The sequence below is a fragment of the Melospiza georgiana genome, chromosome 2, assembly GCF_028018845.1.
Source record: "Melospiza georgiana isolate bMelGeo1 chromosome 2, bMelGeo1.pri, whole genome shotgun sequence".
Taxonomy (NCBI): domain Eukaryota; kingdom Metazoa; phylum Chordata; class Aves; order Passeriformes; family Passerellidae; genus Melospiza; species Melospiza georgiana.
The window spans coordinates 23,207,524-23,218,527 of NC_080431.1; the positions used below are offsets into that span (position 1 = coordinate 23,207,524).

At 42.7% G+C, this 11,004-nt stretch overlaps 1 protein-coding gene across 5 annotated transcripts in view; it reads left to right on the forward strand.

Annotated features, from left to right (window-relative positions):
* Positions 1-9,090, forward strand: part of CRACDL (CRACD like) — a 62,913-nt gene extending 53,823 nt beyond the window's left edge. For 4 of the 5 annotated variants that reach the window (XM_058042982.1, XM_058042967.1, XM_058042995.1 and 1 more), the window contains 3 exons: positions 5,873-6,072; positions 7,702-7,834; positions 8,707-9,090. In XM_058042982.1, coding sequence (XP_057898965.1) covers positions 5,873-6,072; positions 7,702-7,834; positions 8,707-8,852 — 479 coding nt within the window. In that variant the 3' untranslated portion in view covers positions 8,853-9,090. The remainder of the gene's footprint in view (positions 1-5,872; positions 6,073-7,701; positions 7,835-8,706) is intronic. The other variant, XM_058042989.1, reaches the window with a different exon arrangement.
* The last annotated feature ends 1,914 nt before the right edge of the window (positions 9,091-11,004 follow it).

Here is an 11,004-nt window from a genome sequence, read left to right on the forward strand (position 1 = left end):
TACAAGCTAGCTTTGCTGGCTGTTAGTGGTTTGACTTTCAAAAGACTCTAAATTCTGACTCTGACCTTTCACCTGCACACATGTAGGGCAAGAATAACCACTTTGCAGTCCTTGCAGGCATAAGATGTTCTTTTCCAAGTATAAGAATTATATGTCATAAAGAACCTCTTCTACAATTTGTGTGCACAGAGGCTTTTAGATGTAAAGAAAGCAGGTCTCAGATTTAAAGAAATCTGAGGCCATCTCTAAAAAAGACAAAGTTAAACCCTAAATCTCAAGGTAATGGTTGAATATGTCTTTGCTGTGTTTATCCATATAAGCAGCACACACAGGGAGGTGCATTTGAATACATGAAGTATGTCTGTCTGTCAATAGACAGAAGTAGGTATTTTTCTTTCACTTCCTATGTGTGTATAAACCCATGCACAATAACAAGTCAATCATAGTTCCTTTTGTACATTAATGTATTATCTTCCTCTTATTGTTCATACAACCAGTCTGACACATATTACAGGATAATATCCAAATATCAGTGAGAAGTGTACACATTTATTTCCACAATATTTAGGCAGAAGACATTTCATCTATAAGATCAGAGCTTTAGTCTGAGGAAAAAAAGGAAGTTGTTTTAGTAAGATACTAAGAGAAACAGATACCTGTATTAAATGGGGTTGCAGAAGGGGAGTACCCCCCCTCTAGAGGACCACTGAGGCAGCCAGTCCTGATGCTTTCAGACTCAGTGGAGGAGAGCTCAGGGGATTCTGATCTGCAGGAGGGAATTGAGAAGGTGGCTATGGTTCACTTGGCTTCAGAGCTATCCTCAGTGGTTGGTCTGGAAGCTGTGGAAGTGGTGAAGAATGCAGCAAGAACAGCTGACCTTGTGACTGTCCCATGTGTGTTTGTTGGCTGTGGGGAGGACATGAAGGGAAGGCTTCAGCAGCCTCTGGGTGTGGTTTCAAGAGGCAGCAGATCTCAGCTTACAGTAATTGCTGGCTTTAATACATGGTGACATTATGCACAGACTGGCTTGACAAGTTCTGACCTGGTATCTTTCCATTGTTGGTGGTTTATCCCAAGGGGAAAAAGGGGCTCCTCTCTTTCAAAAAAGCCTGAGGCCAAGCCAGCTCCAAGGAAACCAGGGAGAGAGGCAATCACAAGGTTAAAGCTGTGAACGAATGAGAGACAAATTGCTGCCAGCAATATCCTTTATTAGCTTATGAAGTTATTAAGGAATGAGTTGAATAGCACATTGTTTAAAACAACGTGTTGTAATATGAAATGAAGAATATTATTTAGATTTTAGTTTTGTTCTGAAAATCTCTCAAGTGCAACACAGAAAGAAGAGGCTCAGCCCTGCTTCAACAAAGAAATGAAACACAGGGCATTTGTGGAGGCTCTGACCTGTCAAAACTGACTCAGCTTTGGATGGAGCATACCACTGCTTGCATTTTGTACTTCTTTGTTATCTCCCTAAGAGTGGCATTTACCAGCTGGGAGTTTCTGTGTCAGTTGTTGTGCATGTGACACGCAGCAGAAGCAAGAGTTAAAATCGTCCTTTTGAGTACTTTTGGTTCCACTCTGGCTACCCAGTTCCTTAAATGCTGTGCCTTGCCAGGGGGTGAACCATAAAAGCACATGGACTATCCCATGACTAGATAAGACAGAGCTTGTTGAAGGCAATCATCCAGTCATGAACCCAGAAAGATGTGTGAGCAGCTCTTCCCTTGGGAACAGTCACTTTCTGAGGAAGCTTTTTGCTTCTTTGTGTCCCTTGGGGTACCAAGAGCTTCATAGGACAGTCTCAGGTCACCTTAAACTGCCAGCTCTCTTCACCACACTATCTCCTGGATTACTTCACCACCTTTCATCCTTCTGCCTGGAACAATGGTGCATATATACTGCCAAGAAACCTTATCTAATTTGAGGTGGGAGGATGTAAAGGACCTCTGGGCAATGGGATAGGTAATAAATAGTGAATATGCTCTTCTACTCTTACAGTAATTCTGGCTGACGGATGAGGTAGAAAATCCTCCGTGGGTTGCATCTGATGGGTTTTTTCTGAAGATAAGGCACTTCCCCTGCCTTGTCTGCCTGTCTGGCTTTCTGCAGCAAAGACTCTCAGAGGAACAAGGGCAGAATGTAATTGCTTAAAGGTACAAGAAAGCCTCTCCCAGCAGCAGATCAGCTCTTGATCCTCTGTAGATGATACTACTCTGCTGTCCTAAGTTGGCCTGTACATATATATATAAAATCTTCAAGATTATAATGAAGAGCTTTTGTTCTCTACTATCAAAGGGACATTTGGATCTCCTATGGAATAATACCTAGCTCTAATTTGGCTGCCTTCTAATTGGCATGACTAGAATGCCTAGCATCTCATCAGGGAGAACTGCCTGAAGAGTAAGGGTGCTTGATGCCCTCATTAGAGCGTCTGCCTTATGAAAAACATTGCTATAATAGCAGCCTCCAGACATATCACTGCAGGACTGGGAACCCAGGGAACTGGGAACCTGTTATCTCAGGCAATGCACAGTGAAATAACAACAGGATGAATCCCAAGCTCATGAGGATGACAGAGAAATGGAAGCACAGGTATCAATAAGACCATTACATGTAGTGCAGTAAATAGAGCCTGGGCATAACATTCATTTTGTCAGTGTGGATTGTGTGGTGGAAGCAAAGAAGGAACAACCTTCATGTTTACATAAAGCTCCTGTGGTGTGACAGGGAAAATGGGACAAAACACAAAGGGGGATTTGGAGTCACAGCAGCTAAGATGTATATCACTAGCAGCATCAAGGCAGAAGCCAGGTTCCCAGTCTCATCAAAAAGTGTGGGTGGCTTGAAAAGGACCTTCAGTACAAAGACATTGGAGTTTTTGAGCACCAAGACATTACAGATATTGAAGGAAGGTAAAGAGGTGGTGGAAGAGGTTGCATGTGGTGGTGTGTCTGGAGCTGTACAGCCAGAGAGCTGCTCCTCATCTCTGAGGAGCATGAGACATCACCTTCAGTCAGGGCTCAGGAGTGCCGCAGGAGAGCTTTGGGAGCTGAGGAAGCACAGCCCCTGTTTTACTGGGCAATGCACCTGGTTTTACTGGGCAATGCCCAAAGTGCCCACCACCTGAAAAGGTGCAGATGGCTGCAGATGGGCTTAAGGACACGGCTACAAGCAAAGCAGGGAATGTGATGGCAGATGCATTAGCAGACATCACATCATTTCAACTGTGTGGCTTTACTTAAGATCCCAGTGGGGTTTGTCCTAAGACACTGGGAGAAGATGGCTCGCAGAATTTGACTTGCTAGTGGTTGTCTTGGAGAGTTGTGGGAGTTAGGGGGCACTGACTGACATGTACAGAAAACCATTCCAGGTGAAGTGGTGTAGTCCTTCCATGTCAGCTGATGCTAACACTGTTTCATCTCAAGTGCCACTTCTGACCATCATATTTGAAGGAGATTTCTAGGACAATTCCTGCAAAGGAAAGAGTGATCTAGAGAATTAGATTAATCAGAAAAGTTAAAAAAGTAGGGAAAATGTGGTCTAAGTCTTCAAATGCATAACAGGCTGTTGCAAGGAGACTATGAGTAATCTGCTCGTGTCCATAGTGTGTAGGAGAAGTAGTTACAGATTTAAATTAGAGCAAGGAAGATTTAACTCACCCAACAGGCACAAAAAAAAAAAAAAAAAGTAGAAAAAAAGAGCTATGCCATAGGATAGGTTGCTTAGGGAGACTCTGGGACTCTGAGACCTGTCCTTTTTCAGGAGACTTAGATATATATTCGTGAGGAAACAGTTTCTATGAAACTGATCTTTCAGCTGGTCTTGCCTTGCAGTTGAAGGATAGACTACATGACATATTGAGATCTCTTCCAGCCTTATTCTTTAGCATCCTGTTAAAGGAAGGAAGGAGAGCCAGTAGAAGGCTGATTGGGAAAAAAAAAAAAATATTTGAAAAAGATTATGGGAGGAAGAGCTGCTGTCATGCAAAGATGGGGGTTAGGTGGGATGCAGAGAATTAGAGTAACACGCTGTGCAAGAGGGAGAGCAGCTCCCTCAGTGTTCAGGGACCCTGCTTTATCTGTGCTGCATTTGCACAGCTGGACTTCTGAGTTGTTTCTTCCAGAGGTTTTCCTGCAAGATTACATGAGGTGAATGTGAAGGGAGATGCAGGCATCAGCTGGCAAAACATCTTGCTTTGGCATTAAAGCATGGGGGTTTTTCTCTTTTTCAGTTTTTAGCTGACATAGGCTTTACAATGTTTTCTTGTTCAAATAACTACTCTCTCTCTGGTGAGGTATAAAAATGACTTGAGAAAATCCCTGAGCAAAGCAAGTTTGTGGGCTTTCATAATATGCCTGTGTTGGCAGACTCCAGCTCTTGGGAGTGCATTATCCCTTTTATCTTCCATGTCTTCATGAGGCATCTCAAATGTGCCTTCAGAGACATTTGCCTGCTTTCCTGAGCAGGGCCAAACTCCACCAAACTAGACCATAGTGCTCCAGAAACATGTCTGACAGCTCCACAGGGTCCTGTGGCTGCCTCCACTGTCAGCAGAGCAGCTGAGCCCCCAAGAGACCCTAGGGCAGTAATCCTTTCTAGCTGGGTCTGCCTCCTCCCAGGCCCCTGAACAGGATGCTGGCTAAGTAATAAACTTTTCCAAAGAGCAAGACCACACATCATTTGAGGATCAGAAGTTTAACTTCTGCTCTGCAAGAGCCTTCTGTAAATTTTGATACATCAGTGACCAGAACTGGCTGGGAAAGGTAAAATCAGCCTCCTTGGGTCTGAGGTTGTTATTCTTGTTCCTCATTTAAACTACACAGAAGTTCTACCATTCATTGGGAAACTCAGTTTTGTGTTCAGTGGGAGTCAAAAAATGGAGAACCAGGGGGATGGAGCCAATGGAGCTGCTGAGGCTCTTCTCTTGACCAAGTTCTGTTCAGTGACTAGACAGGGTTTCCTTTCTCAGAATATTTGAATACAGGGTATTTCTCTTTCTGCATGCCCTTGGGTAGCAGTTGTGAGGTCAGCAGGGTAGTAGTTTTGACTTTCTTCTCCAGAAATTGTCTTTTTTCTTTTTGTGTTACTCAAGTCTCATTTCTGGTAGAGCACCAGAAGATGATGACCATGGTCAGCATTAGCAGGGATAAGTCAATGTAGACCTTACATCAAAAGACCAGAAAGTCCCTCTGTGGTTTTAGCAGTGCTTCTGTGTGCTCAGTCACCATAGACTGCTGTGCACAGGCACCCATGACTGAATCTGTACCTGTGAGCTCCACAGAGCTGGGGAGGAGGCTGCTCCTAAAGGGGTGGAAGGGAGGCAGGAAACAATTAGGGCATGGACTGCTGCTGCATGTGGGGAAGCTGCTCCTAAAGGGGAGCAGCTTGGAAGGAAGGCAGGAAGCAGACTCAGGCATGGGCTGCTGCTGCAGGGGCATCAGAAGAGCGGGAGCTGAGAGCAGCCACAGTGGGGAGAAGTTTGCCTTTGAAACACCCCAGTCCCTCTGTGTCCACCTTTGCATGGTCTGCTGCTTGTCTCAAAGGTGCTGTGGGAGAGAGAGCAGAAGGGGCAGACCTTGGGAAAGGGGTAGATTAGAGAAGTTTCATTCATGTTTCTGCATCTCCCTCACATGAGGGCAGCGACACTGCCACTCCAGCTGAACAAAGATGCAAAGCGTTTCTCACCAGTAGAATGATAACTTAAACCTGTGAGCACAGGAAAATTGCTCTCTGGAGACCAAACTAAACAGAACTCCTATTTATCCAGGCTGGTTTCATATTCTGGGGCCGATCAGTACATTGAGAAAGTATGAACTGAAGCTGATTACAACTCTTTTTCCTCTAACCATGTACATAAACAATCTGTCAACAGAGAAAAGCGTGTCTTCCCCCATGGCTGCAGGAGACCCTGGGAAAGATCCTGACACTCCTACAGAGCCAGCCTGGATTTCCATTGCAAGGCAAAAACAGAGGGGCATGCACCAGGAGAAGGAACTCGACAGAGGAAAGCTCATGGCTCCAGATAATGAGTCAAATACAGAGAAACAGAATAAAGGAAAGGAACAAACAGAGGTACTTGCAGTACAAATTTGTGATGCTTTTGTATCACCTGCTGTGGTATTCTTTGGATCTACTGCTATGTTACCAGTCATGCCATAATGATTACAGATACTTAATGAGTGTAACTGTAACTGAAAAAGACACTGTTCTCATAAATGTGTTACAGATTCAAAGTTTTCTGATTGTTCAGATATGTAATTTTGTGTCTCCAAGAAATCAAAATCCTGGAACTATGTGAAGTGTGTAAAATTTCTTGGCATACCACCAGATCTAACACATGTATTGCATGCTGAAATATCCAAAAGGAAGTGCTAAATTGTAGTCTTTGATCCTCCTCAATGCAGAGGAAATGTGTTCTCTTTTAACTACCCTTCTAAGCACAGCCTTTCATTGAACCTCTTATACCTCCTGACTGAGTTAACTCTGAATGAGCAGCTTGGTCCCAGAAGCTCCTAGGTAACAATTTTTATAGCCCTGAGAAGTGAAATAGGATAAAAATAACTTTTGCATTTGCAGAGATTGCCGATATACAAATTCTGGTTCCCTGTATGTGGATAATTCAGAAGCCCATGTGGTGCCATGGAATCTGGGCTGACACTCCCTCTTCAGAGATCCCATGGAAAACAGGGTGATTCCTGTAGCTAATGATCTTCCCAGATGACACAGCTGTGCCAGTGGAAGTGCTTGGCATGGATCCAGAACACTCACCTGCTGCCTTTTTTGCATCCTGCACAAATAAGAACCCTGCTCTGATGCAGCAGCATGTGTCCCCTACACCAGTATGGCATACCCAGTGCAAATGACCTACTTTCTTGCTTCAGGTGGCACTGCTAGCACCCCAGACAGGTGTATTATATCCTGGAATAAGAGATGCTTTCTAGGTGATGAAAAATAGCAGTGGTTAGATTAACAAGAAATAATACCTAATAAGATGTCTAGGCCAACTTCTGAACTGCAGTAATGCCCAACACAATCCCAAAATACAGTTTCTATGTCAGAACAGGAAACTCCAGATTTTAGCTGGCAATGATCCTTGAAATTCATGCCATGCATTTTATTTCCCTGTAGCAGCTAGCAGAGAAACATGCCAAGATTTCTTCTGACTGCAGCATGTGAAGCTTGGTGCCACTGTACTACTCCCACTTTCTCTTTCTCCCACATGGCACCAGGCACTATCACTTCAGGGTAGTTTTTGATACGGGCAAGAAAATCTGTTGGAGGATATGTTTGACTTCTTTTTTATGAAAAATCCATTTACCACCAACTGTCCAAAAATACAGTGCCATAGCCCTCAAAATTTGGGAGATGGAAGGAGAACATGAGAGAATGAGGCTGTTTCCAAATCCTGTGTATGCTTGTAGAGATGTGCAAAGGAATACATTTTGCAGTAAAGACTATAATTATCTACTCTGACCATTATGGGTAAGAGATACTGAGATAGTTTCAGTTAGTAAAATTGAGTTCCATGGATATTACCTGAAAACACTTTAACTTTCTGAACAGGTGTCGGCTCAAGGGAGAGGAGTGGGACCAATGTCTGCTGAACTGTGGCAGGCTCCCCATCCACTGCTTTGCTTGTGTTCTTCCAAACTGAACTCATTCTCCCTGAATTACTTGGATTTTATCCCTCTCTGTGCCTAGGGGACAGTGAAACAACAATGGAGTAAACCTTCACACGTGGCACCTAAAACCACTTCGGAAGAGCAGAGGAAAGACACCAAGTCTGAAACAAAGTCCCTGCTGAGAACCAATTCATTGTCACATTGTGTCCCTGGTAAGAAACAAAATTCTTAAAATGTAGGCTGTTACCTCTCACCCTTGTCAGAAGAAATCCTACTTGAGTGTGCTGCAAAAGGAGTAGGGGCTAGATCCTAATCTCTTCCTCAGCCCCACATCAGCCAGGACAAAGAGTTTTCTCAGCACTTATGTCTGGGATTTTATTTGGTGTTTTATTTATTTATTATTTTATTTGAGGTTTTATTTATTTATATTCTTCTGACCAGTTTGACTACAAGCAAAAGAGTAAAAAGGGGTAGCCAAAAGCTTGTGTTGAAAGAAATGTGAATCAAGAGCTCCAGTTCCTTTCACAGGACAGAGGCCCAAATGCACTATCCCAGTGTAAAATGTAAACAAAAATATTTACAATAGCACTCAATTTAAATGTGGCTGCCTCAGCAAGCTGAGGAGTGGTGCAATCACAAACTGTCTGGCCATCAGTCCTCCCACAGTGAGTTTGTTATAAATCTCTTTGGTAAATTCAAATTTGAAAGAAGGGCAGAAGTTTTGAAGTAATAAAATTCCTGTGAATTGGGGGCTGAGTAAAGGAGGAATTCACATGTGAATACTTTAGCTAATGAAAAGACTCTCTTCTTTGGCCTGGGTGTTAACATAGGGCATGACAAGGAATCCAGGTCATCATGTTGAGTTTTGGTAAATTTAGGGATCAAAATACAATAATGATGAGAAAACCATTGTATTATTTAGAGCACAGTACGGGTAATTTTCTCAATAACTTTTGCACAAGAAGTTTCCATGTGAAATGTAAAGATTTTCTACCACAGGGCAAGGCATGGGAAGTATTTAATAAAAGAGAGTGCTTAGTTGCACAGCAGGTAAGTGTAAAATGCCCATGTGCTTTGCTCCCAGTAGCTCCATCACCTGCACTGGTGGATAAGGAGGAAATGAGCCACTTGAAGAAGGCCAGTAATGCTGCTCCCAATCAGCCATCCTGGATGGAGCTGGCCAAAAAGAAGTCTCAAGCTTGGAGTGATATGCCGCGGATTATAAAATAGAACCACGCAAACAAGGAGCATCTTTCATTTGACTGAACTCCTACAGACCAGCAAATCACAGTAAAGAATCTCTTGATACAGAAGGGTTTTATTATGCAGCTGTGGAGAAAGTGTGCAATAGGTGCAGTCAAAAAGTTTACCTTCAATTTTGTAGCAATCAGAATTGCAATAGCAATGGATTACTTAAATTATGCTAAGGACGTACTTACACTTCAGAAAATAAAACTTTTGCCTTATATATTTCCTGCATTTTCTGCTTTTACTGATGTTTGTATCCAAACAGGATCTTTGCTAAACTTTGCTGAACTTCTGTTGTTGCTGGAAAATTCTATTTGTTACGGTTTTCTCTGTTTACAGATATAAATTGTGCCCATACATCCTGATTCTCTTGATGTGTTTCACTGGAATCACGGGACACACTTTCTACCAAAGCTGTTAGGCCCATGGAGATACTCCTGAATAGCTGCTAGTGAGTGCTCCATTAAAATGTGTTGCTTGAACTTCAGGTTTGCCTAGCTAAGCCACTGGTACAGTTTCTGGGGTTAGGCTGCATTTTGGGAGGCACAAGTATGCACATTTATGTGTGACCATGAAAAAAATTCTCCTTTCTTTCTGTGAGTAGCCTGGGTTGCACAGTGTTTTCAAGCAGGCAAACAGTAAGGAAATGGAACTGCAGTTGGAAGCTCATCAATATATTCACAGTTACTTTCCTACCTGGGTTCATCTGGCTGCAACTGGTTTTCCTTCCTGTGGAACCTCATGCCCAGTCAGGAGGATGGTATTAGCAACAATGGTCAATATGAATTTAATTAAAAATTAAGAACAGAAAATACTGGAGCTAAAGTTCAAACTGAATGCTGGGGAAAACTGTGAATTTCATTACAGTGCCAGCTTCATATATCACCCCCCACATAATCTTAATTCCTTTCATTAAAAACCAGTAACATACAGATGGCATGTCTGTACTTGACTACCTTTATGTAATATCCTCGTGCTCATTGGCCTGAGCCTCCCCCACCAGTTTGTGACTCCCACTCATGAAGTCTCAGCTCTTCACCTTCGCTTGTTTAACAAGATTGACAAGATAAATCATTTACTGCTGATTGACTGAGACTACTCTGAACATATTTTAAGACTTCCCTATGAGTTACAGAAGCAAAGGACAAACCCTGTGATGCCCAACTGCTAAGACAAGCATTTCATTTTGTGTATGCATGGGTGAAGTACTACCTTAGCACTGCAATCCCTAGGTTTATTTATGTTTATATTAATGGTTTTGTTTTTATTATCACATTACATTCTCTTTGGAAAAATGTGGGGAGACTTTAGGAAACATAGGATTTTCTAGCACCTGTGTTTACAGTTTTGAAATCTCGTCTTCTCTACAGAGACAGGAAGGAAAACCTGAGCCCTCTTGGTAATGACAACTGCATTTAGTAATGAATAAAGAAATAGAAAGTTGAGCACATGAATATCCAAGATGCTGCTAAAGGCTTTCAGGCAGGTTGTCTTCCATCATTGAAAACAGGAGGAGGAAGAGCTAGTTTAATATTTGCAGAGCTTAGGACAGAGCCAGTGAGCCTGCATGGCTGCTGGGGTCCTGGATGGGCCCAGACCTGCTGCAGCCCATCACAGAGCTGTCAGCAGCCCTGACCCAAACAGGGTTCTGCTGCTGTCCCAGCGTTTTCTCCTTCCTGCAGATGGCAAGTGGCAGTGTGAGATACCTGCTGAAATCACCAGTGGCAAGACAGCTCTCTGTCAAACAGACCCACAGCAGAAATGGTAACTTAATTACAGGACATGCAGCCTTGGGCTCAATTGCCCAAAGGTTGGCTGTGCAAAAAACTTCCACACATCTCCCCCATGAGCAAGCATGCACAGTCCTTAATCTCAAGTGATATTTTTTTGTTTTGGTATTAATATTCTAGGACATACACTAGAAATATACACATTTTTGAGATACATTAAAACCCTCTACATTAAAATCTTAACACCCTCTATTTTCAAACACTCTTTCTGAAATAAATAACTAATTAGCAAAAAGTGTAATGGTATTAACTTTTGCAGCAATCTTGAAAAAAAACCCGCAGTTTCTCTATTTAAGGAATATAACATATAAAAAAAGGGCCAAATTTGTACCCTCTAATTATTG